The sequence below is a fragment of the Lolium rigidum genome, chromosome 2, assembly GCF_022539505.1.
Source record: "Lolium rigidum isolate FL_2022 chromosome 2, APGP_CSIRO_Lrig_0.1, whole genome shotgun sequence".
Classification (NCBI taxonomy): Eukaryota; Viridiplantae; Streptophyta; class Magnoliopsida; order Poales; family Poaceae; genus Lolium; species Lolium rigidum.
This window is the reverse complement of record NC_061509.1, coordinates 50,328,844-50,356,395: the sequence shown is the minus strand read 5'-3', so window position 1 is coordinate 50,356,395 and position 27,552 is coordinate 50,328,844. Positions and strand designations below refer to the sequence as shown.

Here is a 27,552-nt window from a genome sequence, read left to right as displayed (position 1 = left end):
TCTCCTATGTACTTCAATACAATAATCTCATGAGCTTCCTTACATGATTGAGATTCATATGATGATGCTTGTAATCTAGATGTCATTATGCTAGTCAAGTGGATTTTACTTATGTGATCTCCGGAGACTCCTTGTCCCACGTGTGTAAAGGTGACAGTGTGTGCACCGTGTGGGTCTCTTAGGCTATATTTCACGAGAATACTTATTCGCTATTATGAATGGCATAGTGAAGTGCTTATTTATATCTCTTTATGATTGCAATGTGTTTTGTATCACAATTTATCCGTGTGCTACTCTAGTGATGTTATTAAAGTAGTTTATTCCTCCTGCACGGTGTAATGGTGACGAGTGTGTGCATCATGTAGTACTTGGCGTAGGCTATGATTGTGATCTCTTGTAGATTATGAAGTTAACTATTGCTATGATAGTATTGATGTGATCTATTCCTCCTTTCGTAGTGTGAAGGTGACGAGTGTGCATGCTATGTTAGTACTTGGTTTGGTTATGTTGATCTGTTATGCACTCTAAGGTTATTTAAATATGAACATTGAATATTGTGGAGCTTGTTAACTCCGGCATTGAGGGTTCGTGTAATCCTACACAGTTAGTGGTGTTCATCATCCAACAAGAGGGTGTAGAGTCTAGCATCTATCTATTTATTCTGTTATGTGATCAATGTTGAGAGTGTCCACTAGTGAAAGTATGATCCAATAGGCCTTGTCCCTAAATACTGCTGTCGCTGCTTGTTTACTGTTTTACTGCATCTTTACTTTCTGCAATATTACTACCATCAACTGCACGCCAGCAAGCACTTTTCTGGGCCGTTACTACTGCTCATATTCATTCATACCACTTGTTTTTCAGTATCTCTTCGCCGAACTAGTGCACCTATTAGGTGTGTTGGGGACACAAGAGACTTCTTGCTTTGCGGTTGCAGGGTTGCATGAGAGGGATATCTTTGACCTCTTCCTCCCTGAGTTCGATAAACCTTGGGTGATCCACTTAAGGGAAACTTGCTGCTGTTCTACAAACCTCTGCTCTTGGAGGCCCAACACTGTCTACAAGAATAGAAGCACCCGTAGACATCAGTGACCCAAGTGGTCACGTCCCCGGCGTCGCCGCAATTGAGCATGGCTGGATGCTGTTCGAGCTTCGTGGAGATGGAGCTGGACTAGATCGCGTTCTTCCTCCTAGATCTAGGGTCCTTTGTGCAAAAGCTAGGGACTGTTGTATAATTTCCCATCTTGTCAGGGTCCTTGCTGTATTTTGTACCTCCACCGCTCTGAATTAATGAAGTATCTCGGTCCTTCGGGACCTTACCCGTTCCAAAAAAAAGAGGATCACTCCATTAGTAGAAAACAAGTCTTTTGTTTGGAGCTGTCTAGAGTTTTAGTCCCGGTTCGAATGGGTAGGATACCGAAAAGCTTTAGTCCCGGTTCTTAACGGGATCTCCAGTTTCGATTGGAGACACCAACCAGAATTAAAGGGGCTGCGGCACGCCCCGCCGGTGCGAAAACATTTAGTCACGATTTGTAACACCAACCTGGATTAAAGTTAGATCACATAGAGCGAGGTGAGGGTGTGACATCTAAATAGGATGAGGGAGTACCGTATGGAGGATACTAGCTACTCACTAGCAACAGTGGAGAGGCGCATACTCTTGCTAAAGTGCATGTGGCATATGGTGTTCTAGCCTAATGTTACTTCCATGTGTGGAAAATGGTGAATTATAATTTTATTCTAAATTACTCCTATATCTTTTTATCGCACCACACAACCGCTTAGATTCTTGCTTTTTATTGACAATGAATACCACATATAATTATAACGGTTTTGCTAGAAATTAGGCGCCTGATTTTTGTTAAGTCTAGCCATCTAATTTGTCTCGTGATCCGTGTTGATACGAGAAGTGCAAGTGAGTTTCAATTGGTATTTTTTAGTTGCGCACCAGTTGCAACTCATATTTTCTCGATTCGCACCGGTTGCAACTAATATTTTTTCAGTTGCATATAGGTTGCAACTGAATATTTTGTTGTGCATGGGTTGCAACTAATATTTTCGCAGTTGCGCATATATTGCAACTTGTATTTTCTTTCCGGTTGCGCAATGGCTGCAACTGGTATTTTCTCACTTGCGTACTAGCTGCAACTGATACTTTTTCTCAGTTGCGCATAAGTTGTAACTAATATTTTCTCAGATACATATGTGTTCATATTTTATCAGTTGCATATGGGTTGCAACTTATATTTTCTTAGTTACATATCCAAATTAAATAGCTAAGAAATCAACTTAGACTTAATAAAAATTAGTCGCCTGATATCTAGGTGCTCCCTAATTATAATTGTACTCCCTTCTTTCCAATGAATAAGACGTCTTTGTTTTTCGTGTATGCCAATAAGTACTTCAAATTCATAAAGATTGCTGGTATAAAATTAGAATCATTAGAAAGTGTTTTTTAATACTATTACGTATAATATAAGCAAGATTTTGACGCTCAATTTTTCAGTCAAAGCACGTCTTAAATACGCGTGCGCCTTATTCATTAAAACAGAGGTAGTAGCAAATAATACATGGTAGCGATACGTGAGCTCTAGTCAGCGGTTAAGTCTAAAAGAAAGAAGCAAATATTCAAGGTCTTCTTTCATGGCACAATCTTCTAATTTTCTGAAGGCAGTCAACCGTAGATACATTAATCTTCCGACACCACTATTGACATCGTACGTGAAGAAGATATCATCGACGAACGAACGACCAAAGATGACACATCTTCATTGACACGGAGGCAAAAGAAACTACCAAAACCCTAATTAAGTAGTTTGTTGAAAACACTAATAGTATTATTAAAAATTCTACATTTAGATTAGGTTATCCACTTCGATCCTTATCTAGTGCTACACTTGTCGAATTACGTAGTGGTTTTCTCAAACACTGTGGACCATGATGCTAAACTAAATGCCACCGTACGCGACGGCTTAATGGGCCGTTCAATCTTGATCATCGGCCGGTCGCTTTCTCCTTGCAGTTTACGCTCGATCACGTGCTTGAAACCCCATCGGCATTCAGCTCACGCTCCAGTAGCATGCTCAAATACGACATTGCTCTTCCGATTCACAGTTTGTTCTCTTCTCCCCTGCGACGACGCATGCTCAGCCATAGCTTAATTAGCGTGAGTCCCGAGCTAGAACAGGCCAGGCATGGTCCGCAGGGCTCATGGCGCACCTCGGAAGCCGAGCTCCACGCGTGATGACGCAGGTCGCACTGCTGCCTCGCGCGGATGAGAGAGACGGTGAAAACTGAAAAGAGGTGGCGGTGAAAAGCCTAAAAGGAAGGCCGCGTGTCCCCTGTGAGCCCGGCATACATGTCTGCTACCCATGTCCCCTACGAATCATTTTTCTAGCATTCTCACCGTCTCGAGCTCACAATATTTTGGACCTTCTGAATTAATGAATGGCCGTGTGAATATCGTGCCGAATCAGTCCGCGAAAAATGGATCCTTCCCACTATTAAAATGTGTAAAGTTTTTATTGTGTATTTGAGAAAATCAAAAGAAAGAAATTCATCCAATTGTTGTTCATGTACATCACTTCGTAGTTGAATGATAATCAATTTTATTTTATCTCCAAGATATGACACAAAGTTTTATGAATACTCGTTGTTTGCCTCGACAGGGTGGAGGTCGTCCCCGGTCATCCACCTTCCTCGTGTTCGATCTCTCGTAAATGTGACATATTTTGAAATGAAACACTACAACATAGCCCTCACTGGCACAAAACTTTTGTTTCTACGTTTACAGCATACTCAAAACAACCCTCAAATGCGTAAATAAGAAAAAAAAAAGAACAATAAAGTATTTAAAAACAAGCATGCAACAGAAAAAGTGTTTATGCAACAAATCCCCATCTTTGTCGTAGCCGAACACCTGCACGCGTACGCAACATGGAAGAAAAACATATGCAATGATGCAACAAAGGTTGCAACAAGAATGTACCGTTTGCATCACATACCCAGAGTCATCGCAACATATGATTTGTGTGTTTCCGGCAAATAGAAAACGAGATTCTAGCATGTCGAAAGAATGTATGCAACATTTGGAAATGCTTAAACCACTTCCATTTGTTTGGTGCTACGTCTTTGCTTCGTCTGTTGGCTTGCCAAAATTTGCCTCAACTTGTTCATTTTAGTCTTACCTCAAATCTCAGCAAGTAAAATGTATTTATCATCCTTTTGCGGCTATGATTCAAGCACGAATTTAATATCCAACGGGGTGTTGGGGGGGGGGGGGGAGGGCATTGGCTCTACGGTCAACAAACAATTTAGAAAGAAAAATCACTGCTTCATGTAAATGTTTTATTCATATATAGTTCATAATCGAAGCCGAGACGCTAGCGATTTGCTTACACACCATGGAGTGCCTGAGATTATGTCGAATGCGTGCACTTTCAGCCAAAGAGGCATTTCGTTTCTAAACGGTCTAGGGTGATGAGGCATGTAGCCACGATGTTGTGTGCTTTGTTTGTCAAGTCATCGTGTCACGGTTGAAAGTGAGAGAACCCGAGGGATAGGCAACCTGAAGGCTATGTAGAAGATGAGCATCCATGCGACTGAGGACGAGAGAGAAATGTGGAATGTTTGGTCGTGACTCTATCCCAATACCTCACCCCGGTGTCGACGTTGACAAAACTTGCTTCACAAGCTCTATGCACATAGGTGATGCCGACTCGACCAACCATGCACACCACCAATGTGCCCATAACCTTACTATGTAAGTGTACACACTTGAGATGCTACCACAGGTGACCAGATTGGGCGACCTCGGATTCACTACGTCGCTATCCCATTCTCAGGTGGGGGAGAGGGGCATGAAATCAAGCTTCATTATTAGGTCATTTGTCCACGACATGAGCACCAACCGGAGGTAGAGGATGGTGCCAAGGAAGACAAATGATGACCTAACGAGGGCGCTTGTGATGAGATGATCTAGTGAGGCTTGTTTTGTGGGAGGAGGAGGGCATAAAAGATGCATACAAAGGAGACTAGAGAGAGAGAGCGGGGAGGCGGGATGTCGTGCGAGGGAGGCATGTGGGAGCGAGAGGACCAAGCTGACCAATCACCAAATATATGTTTTAGAAGACACTTATAGTTAGCTACTCCCTCTACCTTTTAAGTACCCATGTTCCTGGTTTAGTCGAAGTCAAACAGTGAAAGGTTTGACCAAATATGTAGTAAAATATGTAGTGTAATACTTTTTCGATAAAGGAGCGTAGCCCCAGCCTCTGCATCAATAGATGCACACGGCTTCTTTTATTAAAATCCAAGTGTCAAGTCTCAGAGTGAGAATACTATAAGTCAATATATTTAGAATCATCATAAAATATATTTCATATGACATACATTTGATGTATAAAAACAGAGTGAGAAGTGCTAGATCAACTCCTAAAAGCTTTCCGAATGGATACATTTGATGGCTATTTTGGACCTAACCTCCAACCATGCATACCATTTCCCATGCATGAATGCACGCATATACCGATGGCCCGGTTCGTTTAACCAACTGGCAATACGTACGAACCCCATAATACACGTGTTTAGTCAATCCAACACTGTTATCGCCGTCGTAGGCACAGAGGAAAATGGCGGTTGCTGATGGTGTACGGACACGCGCAAACTAGCAGCTGGTAGTGTACGTGCCAGTTGGATAAGTTAGTTGCCGTGTGATTCCCTAACTTGGACATCCCAACTAATTTTGGATGGTTAGCTAACTGCAAGATCGTGTCCAGCTAGCATATCGTATAGCAGTGTTGCACATTGTCTCTCTCCCTCCAAGACTGATGAACACAGTTCTGCTCCCACAGATAAATAAATTAATTATATACGTACGTGCTCGGTCGGTTATTCTTGTATTAGTATGATTTTCGCCAAACTTGTACATGTGATCTGTTAGGTTTGCATATGTCTCCAAGTAACCGATCTTCGGTTGAAATCAGAATTTTTTTTTAAAAAAAATCCTTTTCATGTATTCATCGATGTGTGGTAAGAGTAGTGTTATTTTCATGAAAATTCACATGTGAAACCAAGCTCATAGTGCTCGAATAAAAATTAAAAAATAGCAAAAAAATTTAAAACAATCTTGTTTTTTTTAATTGATGCTTTAACTGCAGTCAATATTTTGCAAGGAAATGACATGTCTGTGTGGTCGCGCAAAAATAATCGGTGGGTTTAAAGCATTTAAATTTGTTGTTTACAACACTGAGATATTTTGCATAGAGCATTACATATGTCTTCTGTTGGAGAATTTTCGTGTGCAGTGTTTATTGTACGAAAACTTTAGATGTTTATAATTTTATTTACCATTTTCCTATTTTATTTTTCCATTAGGAGCAAATGACCTGAGGAGCTGAAACACTATGTCCACTTTTCCGTCCATTTTTAGATGTCAAAAGTCTGTCTAAATTCGAATGTATCTAGACATTTTTTTTAAAATAGATACATCCAAATTTATATGAATCACTGGACATCTATTAATGGACGGAGGGAGTACTAAAATTCTACATCGACTTAGGAAGTAATATCGTGCAATTACCAAACTATACTGGCTTCATTTCAAAAGGTGGTGGTACTAGTTCAATCATAAGTGAAACTACAACTTTTCACTAAATTTATGAAAACGATCTCAACATTTGCAATACTAAATCAGCATCGTTAGTTCAATCATGAAATATAATATTGTACGGAGTACTTATTTTGGTATAGCATATATGAATATTTTTTTCTTTAAACTTGATCAAACTGTCCTGAGTAATTTGACTTCATGATACAAAACTAATAATGTGCACTATGTTTCGAGTGAGCACTAATCTATCAACCATGCCTCCCCTTTCAGAAAGAGGAAGAATAAGGTGTGTTATGTATGTTTTTGGTGCAGGGTTAGTATAATTATTAGGTTACTTACAGTAGAGGCCTACCGGCTGCATGGATAATTTAGTCGTAGTGCCATCGACCAGTGTGTATAAAAACCTTGAGTCGAAGACTTCGGTGCTCCTCCCCCCTCCTTTCTTGGGTTATGCACGGGGAGTGAATATCCCTGAAAATTCCATGTGGGGGCGTTAGTATATCCTGCTAGCTTGTTCTTTCTAGCTTAGACAGGAGTAAACAGATAATTAGTCGTAGCTGTCAGTAGCTCCAGTATTATTTTAAGGAGCCGTCTATGCATGGGATGACGTCCAAGGTGGCTTGTTTAGCAGGACTAGCCAGATGTTTGGCCGGTTGACTGGGACAGAGTTTCTTAGCAAAAGAGCAAGTTCAGTGAACATGTAAGTTTTACTGAAACCCCTTCAAAAATCATATTCTAACTGTAATTTACACTTGAATGCTTCAAAAAAAAGTTTCACCGAAGGTTAGTGGAGGTGATGTGCCTCTTGAACTAGATTTCACAAAAGATGTACCAAAAACTTACAACAATGTTTCCAAAACTGACAAGAATATAACAAAACCTTCATTCGCCTTATACTAGCTATAGCTTGTATCTCAAAGCACATGTCCTGCAACAATTGGAAGTGGTTTTCTTCCTGAAATTCGAGGAAGTATTATTTTATTTTTAAAAAGAGGAATAATTTATTTTTCGACAGAAAAAAGAAACAATTTGTTAAACGCTAGAAAAGGACGAAATGGCTCCCGGAAAGACGCAAGCTGAGCGAGGTCGGAGGTCCACTGCGCTTTCTCTCACCTCCGAATCCAGGAGCAGGAGAGAGAGGGAGGTCGCGCAGAAGCGTCTGGTTTTTAACTCCCGACAGGCAGCAGCACACACGACGCACCAACCAGCGACAGCAAACCAAGAAAGCCCAGAGAGCTCAGCTCACAACTCCCACCCCTCTCTCCCTCTCTTTCTCTAGCTCCTCTTTCTCTCTCTAGGGTCCTTGGACTTCGTGCTGCTGCTGCTTCTCGTCAAGCTTGTCGGGACAGAGGCGCCGCCGCCCGCCAAGCCGCAGAGACCGCAGCTCGTTCATAGCTAGCGCCGCCGCCACTGGAGACGGGACGGCAGCGTTGTGCAAGAACCCGGCACGGCCAGCCGGCGACCAGGTCCCATCCGTCATGCGCGGAGGCGACTGAAGCCATATATAGCTTCCGCGTGAAGAAGCAACCATGGCGCAGTCGCCGGCGAGCTCCGCGGCCGCCATCCCGTGCGAAGGTATTTCTTTCATGCTTGCGCGCATTTCCGGTCCCCGTCCGTCGCCGGCGGAACGACAGCTAGAACCCTTTTCCGGCGTTCGGTCGCTCACGCGGCGGTGGGTGGGCGCAGGGGAGCGGAAGGCGCCGGCGATCAACGGGGAGCTCTGGCACGCCTGCGCGGGCCCGCTGGTGTCGCTGCCGCCGGTGGGCAGCCTCGTCGTCTACTTCCCCCAGGGCCACAGCGAGCAGGTGAGTGTTCATAGAGTGCCATTTCTACAGTGCTGTATGCTCCTCATGGTTCTCTTCTTCAGTGACAGTCTTCTCCCGTTTTTTGTGATACTAAAGATTGATTCCTTGCTATATCAAAAAAAAAAAATAGAGTAAAAGTTTGGTTTTTTAATTAATCTTTGGTTTGATCTACCATGGGAGGATTTCTTAAGCTCAAGAGGGTTCTTAGCATGCTCTTCCAAACACTAAAAGTTGCTATCATGGATATATTGCATTTTATATAGTTCTGTACTTGTGATTAGATTGTACTTGCTTGCTAGTTGTTTTCTCAAAGCCAGTAATCCTGGGTTATTGCCAAGGTGGTTGGGAGCTTTGGGCCTACTTCCTTCCTCTCTTTCTGTTGGTTTTCGGTTTGTTGTGTGTTGTACTGTTTTCTTGTTATCAAGTTTGGTATGCGACAAACATCTATAGCTTTGTATTTTTTGCATTTATGGTCCTGATTTCTGTTACACCTTCCACGGATTTTGCACTGAAACAGCTCTCCTCTGAGAAAGATTATCAAATAATGTGCTGTGGTGCTCTCAGTTAATTCTGAAAGGATCATTTCTTAATCTAAAAATCGCCAGAAATAAAAGTATTACTGTAGTAGTTTTTTTGTGTGCATGCGGGGCAGGTTGTGTTGCCCATGATGATGTGTGGAGGAACACTTTGTCACTGTACTTATGCAGAGTTTATCTAAAAGGAGTTCACTCATGAACTTAGCACTTTCTGGATTGCAGAATACTTTTCACTTCATATTTTAAGGAAAACTACAGAAAGTTGGCATATAAAGGGGAGCATGTTTGAATGCTTGTACTTCCTTAATCAGTCCATGAAATAATTCTTATTTTTCAATGCAAAATTAGCAATGTATGATGACTACCCTGACAGCGTACGTGTACAGAAAGCAGCTCGGTCTATTTTGGAAAACACCAACCGCCTGAATTTTTCTATCTATTGCTTCATAAATTTAAAAGCTATTGTTTTATATGGATGAAAATGGTGTATTGCATCTTTCTTTAATAATAACATTTCCTTATCTCTTCAAAAAGAGAAACTTTTCTTTGACTTAATATCTGTTCTGATTCAGGTTGCAGCTTCTATGCAAAAGGATGTGGAAGCACACGTACCAAGCTACCCCAATCTTCCATCAAAGTTGATATGTCTTCTACACAGTGTTACTTTGCAAGTAATCTAAAGCTCGTCCTCCATATTTCATGACATAGTGCGCTTGTGATCACAATTTCTGAAAGATTGCCTCTCTTAATTCTTCAGGCAGACCCAGATACTGATGAGGTATATGCACAGATGACTCTTCAGCCTGTAAATACAGTAAGCATCCAAAAATTGGCAGCTTTCGCAAAATTTCTCTGTATGGTCCAATACCCTAATCCCTGTCTTACTTTGTGTTTATTAGTATGCAAAAGAGGCATTGCAGCTGTCGGAGCTTGCACTAAGGCAAGCCAGGCCACAGATGGAGTTCTTCTGTAAGACGCTCACCGCAAGTGACACAAGCACACATGGAGGCTTCTCTGTGCCTCGCCGTGCCGCAGAGAAGATATTCCCTGCCCTGGTAAGCAGGCATCAGGTTTCCAAGTTTTTCTCCGCAATAAAAATCGTTCACCATTTTTTAACGCACCATTTTGATTTTGGTACTTTGTGCTCTAGGACTTCTCTTTGCAACCTCCGTGTCAAGAAATCCAAGCCAGAGATATACATGACAATGTGTGGACATTCCGTCATATATTTCGAGGTACGGAAGATGTTGTACATTGAGTAGAGCTCTCTTCTGCTGAAAGTATATTGAGTAAAATAAGATTTTTGCTAATACTATCGTGCTTTGTAATAATCAGGCCAGCCCAAAAGACATTTACTTACAACTGGTTGGAGCCTCTTTGTGAGTGGCAAGAAGCTATTTGCTGGTGATTCTGTCATATTTGTTAGGTAAATTCTCATGCTTCCTCCATCTTGTAAAAGTTATCCCGTTGTTCCTAGAATCTCAAACTTCAACTGCAGATAGAGTTGGAAAAGTAAATGCCACAGTTCCTTTTGTTTGACCTTCCAGGGATGAAAAACATCAACTTCTACTGGGAATCAGGCGTGCTAACCGACAACCCACAAACATATCGTCTTCGGTACTTTCAAGCGACAGTATGCACATTGGGGTCCTTGCTGCAGCTGCACATGCCTCTGCCAACACCAGCCCATTTACCATATTTTACAATCCTAGGTGAGTCTCTAAATCTATGGTTTGGTTTCAACATCTACCTAGTAGATTCTATGTCAATTTAGTACTAGCAGCTAAAATTATGTTTTCAACTATGGACTTTCAGGGCCAGTCCTACTGAATTTGTTATCCCATTCGCCAAATACCAGAAGGCAATGTATAGTAATCAGATCTCTTTAGGGATGCGCTTTCGCATGATGTGCGAGACCGAAGAGTTGGGAACAAGACGGTATGCCAAATTGCCCGTACAAACTCTTTATCTTTCAAGTTCCAAGTTTGCTGACAATTCATGCATTTTATTTTCCAATTTCAAGCATAAACGTTTCTATTCATTGGTATGTCACCAGTAGCAAATTAGCTAACTAAATTATCTAATATTTTCAGGTACATGGGTACGATAACAGGAATAAGTGATCTAGACCCAGTGAGATGGAAAAATTCCCAGTGGCGCAGCTTACAGGTTGGATTCACGAACACCGTCCAAATTGATGCCCTTGCACCGTGTTACTCTTTGTCCATTTTGGTTTCCGATTCACTGATTTGATTCTCTATGATAGGTTGGGTGGGACGAGTCGGCAGCAGGTGAAAGGAGGAACAGAGTTTCAATCTGGGAGATTGAACCGCTTGCTGCTCCTTTTTTCATATGCCCCCAGCCATTTTTTGGTGTGAAGCGCCCTAGGCAATTAGGTACGTCGTGTTTAGTATGGTAAATATACAGTGAATTTCTTCAAGTTACTATGATAACTACATGTGTGGGAATGAAGATCTTTACTGCAATGTGATGTGTATAGCCTACTTTGGTTGAATGGAGATTGACTGCTTCTGATACTTTTTTTTATTGAGCATTGTTAGTCTATGCATATGAACTTCACCATAGTTGTATGTGCCATACACTAACTTGACTGCATACTTTAACATGCCATTGGACACAGAGATCAGAACTGCACCAAAGATGCAAGAGCTAAGCTAATCTAGTCGTTGTCTTGCTAACAATGGATTGAACTAAAATGTGTCAGTCACAATCGATGTTACAGTTCTTAAAATTCGAAAATGATATAGGCTTAATTTACATCACATACCGTAGGATTTCTGATGATTTTCATGCTTCATACTCTTTTAAACTGGAATCAACAGATGACGAGTCATTTGAGATGGAAAATCTTTTGAAGAGAGCAATGCCTTGGCTTGGTGAAGACGTGTGCATAAAGGATGCTCAAACCCAGACTGCTACAATACCTGGCCTGAGCTTGGTTCAGTGGATGAACATGAACCGGCAGCAGAGCTCCTCATTGGCTAGCACGGCCATGCAGTCCGAGTACCTGCGATCTGCAAGTAACCCTGCGCTGCAAAATATTGGCGCTGCCGATATTGCAAGGCAGTTATATATGCAGAACCATCTCCTTCAACAGAACAGCATACAGTTTAATCCTCCCAAGCTTCATCAGCAAATGAAACCTATCAATGATTTGTGCAACACATCACTTCCGTTGAATCAACTTGGTGCCATCAGGAATCACCAAGAGCAGAAGCAAGACCAGCAGAGACAACAGCAGTCCAGTAACCAAGTGACCCCCCTGAGCCAGGCTCAAACTAATATTGTCCAGGCTCAAGTAATTCTCCAGAATCAGATGCAGCAGCAGCCACAACAACAACAAAAACAACAATCACCGTCTCCAGCTCAAAACCAGCAAGCGGCCAGTGGCCAACAGCTGTCTCAGTCTCATCAACTACAAGACCATAGTTTGCAACTGCAGCAGCAAAAGCTTTTCCTTCAGCAACAGTTACAGCAGCAGCAGCTAAATAAGTTGCCTGGGCAGCTAGTTAATCTGGGAAGTCAGCAAACACAATTAACTGATCAGGAACTCCACTTGCAGCTGTTACAGAAACTACAACAACAGTCATTGATGTCACAACCCACAGTTACACTCTCACGATTACCACTAATGCAAGAGCAGCAGAATTTTCTTGTAGACATGCAACAGCAGTTGCCGAATTTGCATTCACTTGCCCAGCAACAAGTGATGCCTCAACAGGACTGCAGAACTTCTTCATTGCAGACAACAGAACTGCCCCCTCCCATGCAGCAAGAGAACCAGGAGAAGCCTTTACAGAAACAAGTTGCATCTACATATGTACCAGAAGCTGCCTTTCCGCAAATCTCATCGACCAGTCTGATATCAAAAACTGGAAATACTATGATAGTTCCAGGTGCTGCACGATCTGCACTTACAGATGAAATACCTTCTTGCTCGACATCCCCTTCCACAGCTAATGGCAACCATCTTGTGCAGCCAACCATTGGCAGGAACGAGCATTGCAAGATGAACTCAGATAAGGTGTCACAGTCAACTGCTCAGATGTCGATTCTGACCTCCATTGAAGCTGCAACAGCAACTCCAGTAACGACCAAGGAATTGCCAAAGTTGAATAATAGTGTTAAGCCAAGTGTGATCACCTCAAAATTACCAAATGTTGTGTCTGGTCTTCAAAATTTTATGAGCAATGCGCTGCCAACTGACAACCTGGAAACAGCTTCATCAGCAACTTCTTTATGGCCTTCACAAACAGATGGACTTCTGCATCAAGGTTTCGCCACGTCTAACTTCAATCAGCACCAGATGTTCAAACATGAACTTCCTGATGTAGAAATTCAAGGTGTGGATCCAAGTAGCAGTGGCATGTTTGGGATGAACAATGATAGCCCATTAGGCTTCCCGATGGAAACAGAAGGCTTGTTGGAAAATGCACTAGATTCTGTGAAGTATCGGAATCATTTCTCAACTGATGATGAAAACAACTACCGAATGCCAAAGGAAGCCCGTCAAGAGATGTCGACCTCCATGGTTTCACAGTCATTTGGTCAGTCAGATATGGCATTCAATTCCATTGACTCTGCAATCAATGATGGTGCCTTATTAAACAGAAGTTCTTGGCCCCCTGCCCCACCACCCCAGAGGATGCGTACATTCACTAAGGTTTATACTTTTCTGTTACATATTTATCTTATGGAGTGTCAACAGTACGATTTTCAAGAAGTATCTGTTTTGTGGTTCCTGTACTACCAAATATTAAAGTGCAAGGCGTTACTGGAAAATAAGGGGCACTTCTGACCGAAGGTGCACCGTAGTCCATAAGTTAGGACAAAAATTTGGAATATGCACCACACAGTATTGATCTATCAGTTGTATGTATTGTGAATGAGATGGTCACATATATGCACATATAGTATTAAAAGCTATTGAAGGCAAGACATTTGGAAATTGGAGCCTTGTATGGCCATGCTTAATATGGCGCCAGTCTCTTGAGAATATGCTTTATCTGTTATATGAGTCCCCCCTTTTGTATCTTAGCTTAATCTATGTCTTGCAGGTGTACAAACGTGGAGCTGTAGGCCGGTCTATTGACATCGGTAGGTTCTCCGGATATGGAGAACTGAATCAAGCTTTGGCCCGGATGTTTGGTATAGAGGGGCAACTTGAAGACCGCCAGAGAATAGGTTGGAAGCTAGTCTACACAGATCATGAGGACGATGTTCTACTTCTTGGCGATGACCCATGGGAGTAAGTAGATCTGTCTTTCTACCCGTGCTTACATGAATTTCTGAACTTCCAGGTCTCAAATAGTATCCAAGCAAGTACAGTTTCTCAAAAGGGCAAATATAGAGATGTTTAGATAGGAAACTCAAATAGGGTTAATCCAGGATGCTGATATAATGGAAACATACACATGTGAAAAGAAAAACTGGAAAACAATGTGTTTGCATCAGTGTCATCTTTCCACATGTACAAGTTTGTGTTAGTGGCTTAGTGTATATAGGATATTAACATGAATATTCACATAAATGAAAGATTCTATTGATTGTTTCCCTGATTCCTTTTTATGTGGATGATGCAGAGAGTTTGTGAATTGTGTGAAGTGCATTAGGATCCTGTCCCCTCAAGAAGTGCAAAAGATGAGCTTGGATGGTGATTTGGGGAGCAATGTCCTTCCCAACCAGGCTTGCAGCAGCTCAGAAGGTGGGAACGCTTGGAAGCCTCGTTATGACCAGAACTCTGGAAACCCTTCCATCGGCCCCTTTGACCAATTCGAATGACCTGATTTTGAGGTTCATTCACGTAGAGTTGCCACTAGAAACTGTAGATGTGCCAGCTTATAGCTGTGAGGGGAAATGCTCCTCAGATTAGGTTTTCTTTTGGATATATATGTAGTTTTTAGCAGTTGAAACTAGTAGGGATGACCGGAAGAGAATTGATACTTGCCTAGAGTTAATGAGAGACAGAGGATTAGGCAAATCTGAAGACAGTGTGTTCATTTGACCGACTACTGTTGGGATTGTAGCCCTTGCTGATAAGATCGCCAGTCTCCAAATAGAAACTGCTCGTACCAAAAAGAATACACTGTTTCTTCTTGTCAAACTACTAAAACTGTTTTCTGCATATTACTATGTTCTTTTTCTGAGAAAAGTTGGTTCACATTCCAACAAATGGACATGGACATGTTGCCCTTCCATATCATACTGGAAATGTGATGAGTTTGTTGATGATTGTCAGGATACCCCTTAAGCATGTTGTAGAAATGTAAGACTTTCCCTAAGTCTTATTTGGTTGAAGTCAATGACTGAAGGTCAAGTAACTGATCATTGATCAAGAGAAGGGTTGAAGCTGCCACTGGTAGGTATACACTAGGGGCATAAACAGGCAAAAAAGACTCACACAACTTACCCAAATCAAATTCAAGTTTAATTTGTTTCACATGCAAGGGGCTGAGGCAGCATTGACTGCTGGTCCAGAAAACAGAGGGGTAAAATTACACTCAAAACAGTTCGATTATTTGTTGGGTTAGTGGCGCCATAAAGATCTTATTTACAATTGAGATGAGACCTGGTTGGACAAACAACATACAATCCAGTTGAATTAACCCTTCTGGAACAATGATTTGCGCTTCAATCATCAGTCTTCGATTCGAGCTGTTCCAATTCCTCCTTGAAATCTTGTGTCATTGTGAGATAATCCTTCAAATGCACTTTCTTCCATTCCTAAGGTAAAGCACAAAGTATGGGGGAGTTGTAAGTTAGTTCTAAAATTAAAAGTCAGTGCTTGAATGGATACTAGGAAACATAACCCAGAAAATCAAAGAAACCAGGAAATTTGGCCTATGACATTCCCGGAAAGCATACCACTGGACTACATTGCAGTTCATTGGAGCAACGGTATCAGGACTTGAGTTTTCCCTATGATAACTAACACAAAAAGGCAATGATGCCAGAGTGTGGGCGTTTGGATCCCGTTTTTTGAACAGTTCAAAAAACTGCATTATGAAGATTCAAAAAATTCAGGGAAAAATCTAGATGTAGAAAATAATGTACTCTACCAATCTGAAAACATCTTAACTCGAAATACCAAGTATTCTGGGCTCCACAAAAAAAACAATTTGACATCTAAAGTAGTGAATAGTGCATACTTTCAAACATCCAAATTCTGTCAGACATTGTCATTTTTGTTAATCCTAGAATATAAGGTACTTCAGGGTCCAGATTTCGTATGTATGTACAGTACATAAGTATCTACATCTAGAAGTTTTGTTTAGAATTTTTTGAAACTTTGAAATATTGTATTTAACTTTGAAAAATAAAGGGCTGCATGTAGCCCGAGTTCCGAAGTGATTTTTGAATGATGCCAACACTTCCTATCACACAGGAATTTATGTGTTATGTGCCACTTTGCAACTGTAACTATAGAATGCCATGTTTTTGCATATTCAGAACTTAATGAACACAAGCATGTGCTTTTGTTAGAACTAGTTAATCGGTCATGTTATTTATTCTTCAATAACAAAAAATCCAATTAGAAAAAGTCTTAGGTAGATTAACCGAATGGAGAATGTTCAATAAGTCAATAAACCCATCTACGCAAGATCTTGCTTCCCATGCAATGACCAGATTGTTCTGTGATGAGTTCCATAGTGGCAGTGCGTGCTTGGCTTTCATTCAATACCATAATGCTTAAGATGAGCATGAAGGAAAATACTCACATCAAAATCCCATTCACCATAGAGGTCAGGATCATCCACCTTCCCCCATATGTATGCAAAGGCAAGCATTGTTTCCGATGAATCCTGCAGATCCAAGACAATCTATTAAACACAGGGAACTAAAGCTACCCAAGATACCAGAAAGTAGTCTCTCACGATAAACCAAAAATACTATATGACAGTAGTATCTATGTTCTAGAAGGCAAAAGAAAAAAGTGTATTTCCTTCAGACAAGGGGCTCAGTGATGAAAAGAAACATCAGGATAAGGATAACAAACATTCCATCGGATTTTGCACTTCAATGTCAACCCAGGCACCCCGGCTACGACAGACTGGAGCAGGGAACTTCAGTGATGCAATCATTCTTTAGGGGAATCTGAGCTGAATGGACTTACAGTTAACGAGACGCCAACAGTTTCTCTCACGTACTCCTCATCTTCGAATATATCCAGCACATCGAGCTCGCCATCAGTGATTTCCTTGAACACCTGCAGCACACGCAGAGGAACATATTGGCATTTGCTCTGCACTCGTACTGTTCCATGCTGATTGAAAGTAACAATAGCTCGCGGATTCCAGTAACGCAAACAGAGCATGTCAGGGATTCGTTCTGCATACCCTTCCTGAAACCTGGTTGCCGTCGACGGGCAGAATCGCCGGGTAGACGCGGCCCCTGATGCTGAGCCTCTGGCTGCGAGAAAGGGCGACGCAGGACTCGAATCAGCGTCGGCAAAGTAGAACAACGATGTGGGACGCGGAGGGGGGAGGAAGACCGGGAGGAGCGGAGGCGGCACGCACGTACTGGTTGGGGAGGAGCGCGGGGGAGGACGGCGGGACGCGGCCGAGAAGAACGCGCACGACCTCCTCCGACATCAGGGTGCCGTATACGAACACGCTGTGGGCCGCTGCGGCGGCGGCGGATGCCGGCGGCGGTGGCGACGCCATGGGGGAGAGAGGGAGTGAGGAGTAACCGCCGGAACAAGGATATGACTGGTGGGTCCAAAGGACCGGGTAAACAATTTTTTTCGACATGGTAAACAAATTTTTTTTTGGACATGGTAAACAATTATGGGCCAGTTTTTTTGGCGGCTTCTCCGAGAAGCTGTTCTCCCCCAGCTTCCTGGGGAAGCCGATGATAAAATTTAAGAACTGGACCTATGTTACTACCACAAAAGAAAAAAAAATACACCGGACGCTCTATTGGCTGGTTTCATCGTTCTTGCGCGTTTAATTACTCCGTATTTGTTTTTTTATAAAATAATATATATTAATATTAAAAAATCAATTACATTTAGCCAACAATGAAATGCTAAGATCTAGTCGAGACATTAAGAATGCAAACATTACAAAAAAAAGAGACAAGACTCCGTCGAAGCGACTGGTGATTCCATCAACAACTGGAACAACCGCCACCAAAATAACACCATAACTTCAAAAAAAAAAAGGGTCCTCCAACATCGACACCTCTAAGAAAAAGGAATAATGCACAATCGCGTCGTCGCCCGATCTAACCATAAAGTAAAATCGTGGATTTTCATCTTAGAGAAGTCCGATCAATCTTCAAACAATGCAAGTGTACAACCAATAAATGTCAGATTCGGGGTTCTCACCCTAGAGACCAAAGCTCGATACTCGAAGAGCACCACCAAAATCGAAGGCATCCTATGTTGCTGCAATGCTATAAAATGGCATGCGTGTGGTTTTGATGTGGACTTTGCCATACAAACTGAACCGCGCCATTGCACACCCGAAATACCCGGGCGGGAGCACAATGGCCATGCAAGGCGAGTTTCCCAGACGTCATGGTCAAGATCTACCTCTTGTTACACTTGTCATTATCAAACTCTATATGAGCCATTAAGATGTGATTATTACCTCTAAAGAGTTGTCAAATTCTTTGAACACGCACATCCTTGACATTCACCTCCTCACCGACACCCTTAGAAATTGCAGCAATGAATTTGCCGTGGCGACGTGCCACATGGTGCCGAAGAAAACATGCTGACATGCGGGTGGTGGTCGTCATTAACCTTCCCTAGGCGTGTAGCTATCGGCAATGGCAGTGCCACGCCCTAGGACGCATTCGGCAAAGTTTAGAGGTCGACATCGTGAAGGGTTGGGAGGGCCAAAGTCGGTGTAACCCATCCTAGAGAAACCGTTGTGGCAGCCATTGGGCGGCTGCATAGGCTTTTGAAATTATTCATCGCCAGAATGCATCCCCACGAGGTCGAAGAAGATGGTCATATCACAGACGCAATGGCCCCATAGGCCCTGCCTTGCGCTTCCCCCCCCCCGTTTTTTGCCACGCGTGCTAGCGGTAGGCGGTGCAGCGGGGGCAAGTGGTGGCATGGATCGCGCCTAAAGATGACGTGAGATCGCGACTAGCTGGAGGAGGAAGAGGGACATGCTGGGGAAGGAAGAGGCCGAACGGAGAAGTCCCGCCGCCACCGTTCACCATGGGACAGCCTATGTGGTTTTTTCGAGCCACCAAGCTCGCAATACCGAGTTGCACTCACGAATTATTTTATAAAAGTAAGTCGAGGGCTTCGTCCCTCGGGTCTCTTTTTCTACACAATTATTTTTTTATGATGGTAGAACATTTCATAACATGGAAGCTCCCGAATATCAATCATGACAATTAATATCAAGATATTTGACAATCAATCATGCTTAAAATGGTAATTTATTTTATGTTGACAGGACTAGGCTCTACTACACCTAGTAGTGGGATGTCAAAATACAAAAGCTCATGTAGATCAATACACCACTACCGGCAAGTACACAGAATATGTAAAGCTTGTGGACATACTCCAGGTAACGGAGGCGCGAGATGAGTACTTGCGAAAGAATTCTCTCACGCGGCAACTTTGGGCGTGTTTCTCACAAAACCCATGCCAACGGCTACAATGGAAGGTCAAGCAAGCACCTTGCCCCGCTCATCAAGATCGGCAACATCACTCGGGCAAGGAGGAGCAGAGGCCCGAAGTCTACTATCGGTGTAGCTCGACTAAATACTTCTATCGCTAGTGACGTACACCAAAGGAGATTGTAGCGGCGTACAATTTAACAAAATGTGCTTGAAACAAACTTTCCTTAGATCAGTGTGAGGTGACACCGGTGCCTATGGCAGCGCCCGTGCTCGTTTCCCCGCCTCCACCACTACCTATGGCAGGATCCCATACCCAAGCTCTGCATGAAGTAGATGATCGTCCAAGAGTCATAGCATCGATGTATTTAAGGTATTCATACATACAGAATATAGCAACCACATTCTTAAGTTCTACATTCGAACAAACGACTGGTGACAATTTGTTCTCCAGATTGGCGTGCCAACTAATTCTCTACGTTTGAGCATGAGTCTAAGTTCGAGAACCTCGTATGGTTCAACCGGTCGTCTTGACCTTCTCTTCTACTGCGATGAATATAACACTGCTATCATTAAAAGAAACTCATGGTTCAGTATAAATTCAGATCCCTGTCTGATATTATTTGGTTCCTACCCATTGGTGGTGCAAGTTCCATATGCTCATGTGCATCTGGACAAAAAAAATCAAGCCGGCCAAACATATGCACTCGATCGTTCACAAAGCAAGTACACACCATTGTATATTTGATACATTTGATCTCTCTTTCTCCATCACATGTGTCAGAAAGGAATCTTATTTGGATACCTCGACCACTCTTTCTCGATGACATGTATCAGAATGCTCGCTTGGTAACCAATGATACTTCCTCCTTCCACAAATAAGTGGACATCTAGCTCTAAACTTTGTCCACAAAAGAGTGTACTCACATCTTCTCAATGCACTTTAATTGTTTCTCTCTCATCGCACGGAAATCAAACCCAATAATATTGAGCATGTGTTCTCCTTGTTTTCTACAAGCACTTAGCTCATTGGAGGTGAACTAATTAAAGAGGGGAGATGCATCTTCCAATACATTTTTTACTTCACTTCATAATTTATCTTGAAAACCCCGCACGTGTACTTATTTGTGGACGGAGGGAGTTGAAGCGAAACAGGAAAAACGAGTTTGAGGCCTATCCCGATGTGCCTCATCGGGTAGGGATCTTCACATATATATAGGTATATGATACGGTTACAATAGGTATACTATACGTATACGAGTCTAATTCTAACACCCTCCCTCAATCTCAACTAGGGAAAGATTGAGATTGCGCTTACAATGTTCATACAAAGGTAACGGGAGAGGCTTAGTAAAAATATCAGCAACTTGATCCTTCGATGAGATGAACCGAATCTGCAGTTGCTTCCAAGACACGCGCTCACGGACAAAATGAAAGTCAACTTCAATGTGCTTTGTCCTTGCATGAAAGACTGGATTAGATGACAAATAAGTAGCACCAATGTTGTCACACCAGAGTATCGGAGGCTGAATTTGAGCAACACCAAGCTCCTTTAGTAATGACTGTACCCAAATTAGCTCAGGCGTAGCATTACCAAGAGCCTTGTATTCGGACTACGTACTAGACCGAGAGACAAGTAGGCGCTTGCGAGCACTCCAGGCGATCAAATTACCGCCATAGAAGATAGCATACCCTCCCGTGGATCGCCTGTCATCCATATTGCCAGCCCAGTCTGCATCTGAAAAGGCTGAAAGCAGTGTAGAGGAGGATGACCGAAACAACATGCCAGTATCAACTGTGTAACGAACATAGCGAAGAATACGCTTAACAGCCGACCAATGTGATGTACGAGGCTCATGAAGATACTGACACACCTTGTTCACCACAAAGGATAAATCAGGTCGTTTCATAGTCAGGTACTGAAGACCACCAACAAGACTGCGATACTGAGTAGCCTCCTCAGAAGAGAGCAAATCACCATCAGTACTGCAAAGACGATCAGAAGATGCCATGGGTGTAGGCACAGGAGCGCACTTCAACATGCCAGCACGAGCAAGAAGCTCAAGCGCGTACTTACGCTGTCGAAGGAGAAGGCTGCCAGAGGAAGGTGAGGACGCCTCAATCCCCAAAAAATAATGGAGAACTCCCAGATCCTTGACAGAGAACTCAGAGCGAAGCTGACTGATCAACTTAGGAATAGCAGCAGCTGTAGAACTGAGAACGATGATATCATCAACATAAATTAACATATAGAGTGTAATACCAGAACGCTGAAGAACAAACAACGACGTATCAGTCACAGAAGGAGAGAATCCCAATGACCCAAGCACAGAGCTGAGACGTGCATGCCATGCACGAGGAGCTTGCTTCAGTCCATATAGTGACCTAATGAGCTTGCAGTAGTGATCAGGCTTATCAGGGTCAACAAAACCAGGTGGCTGATGCATATATACCACTTCATCCAAATAACCATTGAGAAAGGCATTCGAATATCAAGGCGACGAAGGTGCCATCTCGTGAGAGAGAGCCATGGCTAGCAATAGGCGAATAGTAGGCGGCTTGACCACAGGACTGAAAGTCTCATCATAGTCTAGACCATAACGCTGCTTGTACCCCTTTGCAACAAGACGCGCCTTGTATCTCTCAATAGAACCATCTGCATGAAGCTTCACCTTGAACACCCATCGAGAGTCAATTAAATTCACACCAGAAACAGGAGGAACCAAGCGCCAAGTCTGATTTGCCTGAAGAGCAGAAAATTCAGTCTCCATAGCATCACGCCAGTGTGAGGTGTGAAGCGCCTCTTTGTAATCACGAGGTTCAAGAGTGTGCTTCAGTGCCGCATGAGCTGTAAGTACACAAGTCCAGGCAACTGTACCATCAGTGCGCTTTTTAGGCTGATGTATACCGTGTCGCCGACGTGTCATAGATCCAGCGGGCGGAGCAGGAGGCGGTGATGTGACCACTGGCGTTGCTGTATCTGTGGAGCAAGTAGAATCTGCATTGGAGCAAAGTGGAGCTGACACGGAAATAACTGAAGAAGAATCGGCCGGCCGACCGGGCGCCGCGGACGAAGGATCTATGTCGAGTGCAGGTTCCGTGACCACTCCTGCGGGTGTTGTATTTGTAGAGCCATGCAGTGGGCTCGTGGACGGAGCGGACACATGCATGTGCTGCTCGTCATGCAACAACAGCTGCTGCTGGGCATGCAGCGAGCCAGCCGGCAGCAAGCCACGCTGCTCAGGAGGAGCTGGGCGGGAGACCGAGCTGGAGACAGGGTTGGCGGGCGCGAAGCTGAGACTGGGCGTGGGCGCGGAGCCCGAGGCGCGAAGCTGAGGGTTGGCGGGTTGACAGCCAGACATGATGCCTCCCGGCTCGGCTTGCACATAGCCCAAGGCAGAGCCTAGCTCAGTTGAAGGAGATGTGCATGGCTGCACGCAGCCCGGGGCACTCCCATGCAGACCATGATCGATGTAAGCGTCCGATGGAGTAAAAACGTCGAGCCGAGTCCCGCGTCCGATACCTGCACCATGGTTAGCAAGCAAAGGCAAGGCATGTGCAACATCCATAAAGCGGTCAGCTGAAAATAAAGAAGACTCCGACACAGGGGGTAGTTCCTGAGAGTTGGGCATGTTGGCAAAGGGAAAAACGTTCTCGTCAAAAATAACGTCCCTAGATATGTAGACACGATTAGACGGAACATGAAAACATTTGTATCCCTTATGAAGAGAGCTATAGCCCGAAACACACACTTCTTCGAACGAAAATCAAGTTTATGATTGTTATAGGGTCGAAGGTGTGGCCAACAAGCACACCCAAACACCTTAAAAAAGGTATAGTCGAGTGTTTCATTAAGAAGTCTCCGAAGAGGTGTTTTCATCGCAATGGTGCGACTAGGAAGCCTGTTAATGAGGAAACAAGCTGTAGAGAAAGCATCATTCCAATAACACAAGGGAACCGATGCATGTGTGATACGTCTCCGACGTATCGATAATTTCTTATGTTCCATGCCACATTATTGATGATATCTACATGTTTTATGCACACTTTATGTCATATTCGTGCATTTTCTGGAACTAACCTATTAACAAGATGCCGAAGAGCCGATTGCTGTTTTCTCGCTGTTTTTGGTTTCGAAATCCTAGTAGCGAAATATCCTCGGAATTGGACGAAATCAACGCCCAGGGTCCTATTTTGCCACGAAGCTTCCAGAAGACCGAAGGAGAGTCGAAGTGGGGCCACGAGGTGGCGACACACCAGGGCGGCGCGGCCCAGGCCCTGGCCGCGCCGACCTATGGTGTGGGCCCCTCGTGCCGCCTCTTTACCTGCCCTTCCGCCTACTTAAAGCCTCCGTCGCGAAACCCCCAGTACCGAGAGCCACGATACGGAAAACCTTATTGAGACGCCGCCGCCGCCAATCCCATCTCGGGGGATTCTGGAGATCTCCTCCGGCACCCTGCCGAAGAGGGGATTCATCTCCCGGAGGACTCTTCACCGCCATGGTCGCCTCCGGAGTGATGAGTGAGTAGTTCACCCCTGGACTATGGGTCCATAGCAGTAGCTAGATGGTTGTCTTCTCCTCATTGTGCTTCATTGTTGGATCTTGTGAGCTGCCTAACATGATCAAGATCATCTATCCGTAATACTATATGTTGTGTTTGTCGGGATCCGATGGATAGAGAATACTATGTTATGTTAATTATCAAGTTATTACCTATGTGTTGTTTAAGATCTTGCATGCTCTCCGTTATTAGTAGAGGCTCGGCCAAGTTTTCGCTATTAACTCCAAGAGGGAGTATTTATGCTCGATAGTGGGTTCATGTCTCCGTGAATCTGGGGAGTGACAGAAACCCCTAAGGTTATGGATGTGTTGTTGCCACTAGGGATAAAACATTGATGCTATGTCCGAGGATGTAGTTATTGATTACATTACGCGCAATACTTAATGCAATTGTCTCGTTGTTTTGCAACTTAATACTCGGAAGGGGTTCGGACGATAACCCGAAGGTGGACTTTTTAGGCATAGATGCATGCTCGGATAGCGGTCTATGTATTTTGTCGTAATGCCCAATTAAATCTCACTATATTTATCATGACATGTATGTGCATTGTTATGCCCTCTCTATTTGTCAATTGCCCGACTGTAATTTGTTCACCCAACATGCTTTTATCTTATGGGAGAGACACCTCTAGTGAACTGTGGACCCCGGTCCTATACTTTACATCGCATACAATCTATCGCAATACTTGTTTTACTGTTTTCTCGCAAACAATCATCTTCCACACAATACGGTTAACCCTTTGTTACAGCAAGCCGGTGAGATTGACAACCTCACTGTTTCGTTGGGGCAAAGTACTTTGGTTGTGTTGTGCAGGTTCCACGTTGGCGCCGGAATCTCTGGTGTTGCGCCGCACTACATCCCGCTGCCATCAACCTTCAACGTGCTTCTTGACTCCTACCGGTTCGATTAAACCTTGGTTTCTTACTGAGGGAAACTTGCCGCTGTGCGCATCACACCTTCCTCTTGGGGTTCCCAACGGACGTGTCAACTACACGCATCAAGCGAATTTCTGGCGCCGTTGCCGGGGAACGAAGAAAAGTTACACCACAAAGATTTCTAACTCCCACGTCAACTACACGCCAGCAGCAAAATTTCTGGCGCCGTTGCCGGGAGATCAAGACACGCTGCAAGGGGAGTCTCCACAATCCAATCTCTTTACTTTGTTTTTGTCTTGCTTTATTTTATTTACTACTTTGTTTGCTGCATTATATCAAAACACAAAAAAAATTAGTTGCTAGTTTTACTTTATTTACTATCTTGTTTGCTATATCAAAAATACAAAAAAATTAGTTACTTGCATTTACTTTATCTATTTTGCTTTATTTACTACTGCTAAAATGGCCACCCCTGAAAATACTAAGTTGTGTGACTTCACAACCACAAATAATAATGATTTCCTATGCACACCTATTGCTCCACCTGCTACTACAGCAGAATTCTTTGAAATTAAACCCGCTTTACTCGAATCTTGTTATGCGAGAGCAATTTTCTCAGTGTTAGTTCCGATGATGCTGCTGCCCATCTTAATAATTTTGTTGAACTATGTGAAATGTAAAAGTATAAGGATGTAGATGGTGATATTATTAAATTGAAATTGTTTCCTTTCTCATTAAGAGGAAGAGCTAAAGATTGGTTGCTATCTCTGCCTAAGAATAGTATTGATTCCTGGACTAAGTGCAAGGATGCTTTTATTGGTAGATATTATCCCCCTGCTAAAATTATATCTTTGAGAAGTAGGATAATGAATTTTAAACAATTGGATAATGAACATGTTGCTCAAGCTTGGGAAAGAATGAAATCTTTGGTAAAAAATTGCCCAACCCATGGACTCACTACTTGGATGATCATCCAAACCTTCTATGCAGGACTAAATTTTTCTTCGCGGAATTTATTGGATTCAGCTGCTGGAGGTACCTTTATGTCCATCACCTTGGGGGCGGCTACAAAGCTCCTTCATAATATGATGATTAATTACTCTGAATGGCACACGGAAAGAGCTCCACAAGGTAAGAAGGTAAATTATGTTGAAGAATCCTCTTCCTTGAATGATAAGATTGATGCTATTATGTCTATGCTTGTTAATGATAGGACTAATGTTGTTCCGTTAGCTTCATTGGTTGCCCAAGAAGAACATGTTGATGTAAACTTCATTAAAAATAATAATTTCAACAATGCTTATCGAAACAATTCTAGTAATAACTATAGGCCATATCCTTATAATAATGGTAACGGTTATGCTAATTCTTATGGGAATTCTTACAACAATAATTGGAACACACCCCCTGGACTTGAAGCTATGCTTAAAGAATTTATTAGTACACAAACTGCCTTTAACAAATCTGTTGAGGAAAAGCTCAATAAAATTGATATTCTCGCTTCTAAGGTTGATAGTCTTGCCTCTAATGTTGATCTTTTGAAATCGAAAGTTATGCCTAATAGGGATATTGAAAATAAAATTGTTACTACAGCAAATGCCATCCAAGTTAGAATTAATGAGAATATAAGATTAATGGCTGAACTGCGTGCTAGGTGGGATAGAGAAGAAAATGAAAAACTAGCTAAAGAGAAAAATGTAGCTAAAGTTTGGACTATTACCACCACTAGCAATGCTAATGATTCACATGTTGCTGCACCTCCTACTATTAATGATAAAATAATTGGTGTTGGCAATGTTTCTACTCCTAGTGCAAAGCGCGCAAAATTACCCGAAACCGCTAAAACTCGCTGAAACTGCCTCGTGATAAAACTGCTAAAAAATTTCCAACCTTGGGGATGATAATCCCATTGCTTTAGATTGTAATGATTTAGATTTTGATGATTGCCACATCTCTGAAGTTATAAAGTTCTTACAAAAACTTGCTAAGAGTCCCAATGCTAGCGCTCGTAAACTTGGCTTTCACAAAACATATTACAAATGCTCTCATAAAAGCTAGAGAAGAGAAACTAAAACTTGAAACTTCTATTCCTAGAAAGCTAGAGGATGGTTGGGAGCCCATCATTAAAATGAGGGTCAATGATTTTGATTGTAATGCTTTATGTGATCTTGGTGCAAGTATTTCGTTATGCCTAAGAAAGTCTATGATATGCTTGACTTGCCACCATTGAAAAATTGTTATCTCGGATGTTAATCTCGCTGATAATGCTAAAAAGAAACCTTTGGGGAGAGTTGATAATGTTCATTTTATGGTTAACAATAACCTTGTCCCCGTTGATTTTGTTGTCTTGGATATTGAATGCAATGCATCTTGCCCCATTATATTGGGAAGACCTTTTCTTCGAACCGTTGGTGCTACTATTGATATGAAGGAAGGTAATATTAAATATCAATTTCCTCTCAAGAAAGGTATGGAACACTTCCCTAGAAAGAGAATGAAGTTACCTTATGATTCTATTATTAGAACAAATTATGATGTTGATGCTTCGTCTCTTGATGT

At 42.8% G+C, this 27,552-nt stretch overlaps 2 protein-coding genes across 2 annotated transcripts; one reads left to right on the top strand and one right to left on the bottom strand.

Moving 5' to 3' along the window:
- The first annotated feature begins 8,139 nt into the window (after positions 1-8,139).
- LOC124689714 (auxin response factor 5-like) lies at positions 8,140-14,992 on the top strand. Its single transcript, XM_047223198.1, has 13 exons — positions 8,140-8,415; positions 9,524-9,622; positions 9,709-9,765; positions 9,851-10,006; positions 10,102-10,186; positions 10,287-10,377; positions 10,499-10,663; positions 10,767-10,889; positions 11,045-11,120; positions 11,218-11,347; positions 11,795-13,635; positions 14,030-14,220; positions 14,555-14,992. Exons 1-13 carry the CDS (start codon positions 8,140-8,142, stop codon positions 14,751-14,753), a joined length of 3,489 nt encoding a protein of 1,162 aa, XP_047079154.1. The 3' UTR covers positions 14,754-14,992.
- A 358-nt stretch (positions 14,993-15,350) lies between these two features.
- Positions 15,351-17,670, bottom strand: LOC124691736 (AIG2-like protein D). The gene is made up of 5 exons (XM_047225009.1): positions 17,493-17,670; positions 17,309-17,381; positions 17,086-17,178; positions 16,691-16,774; positions 15,351-15,695 (listed from the first exon to the last, which is right to left on the bottom strand). Exons 1-5 carry the CDS (start codon positions 17,633-17,635, stop codon positions 15,603-15,605), a joined length of 486 nt encoding a protein of 161 aa, XP_047080965.1. The 5' UTR covers positions 17,636-17,670; the 3' UTR covers positions 15,351-15,602.
- Positions 17,671-27,552: the final 9,882 nt, after the last annotated feature.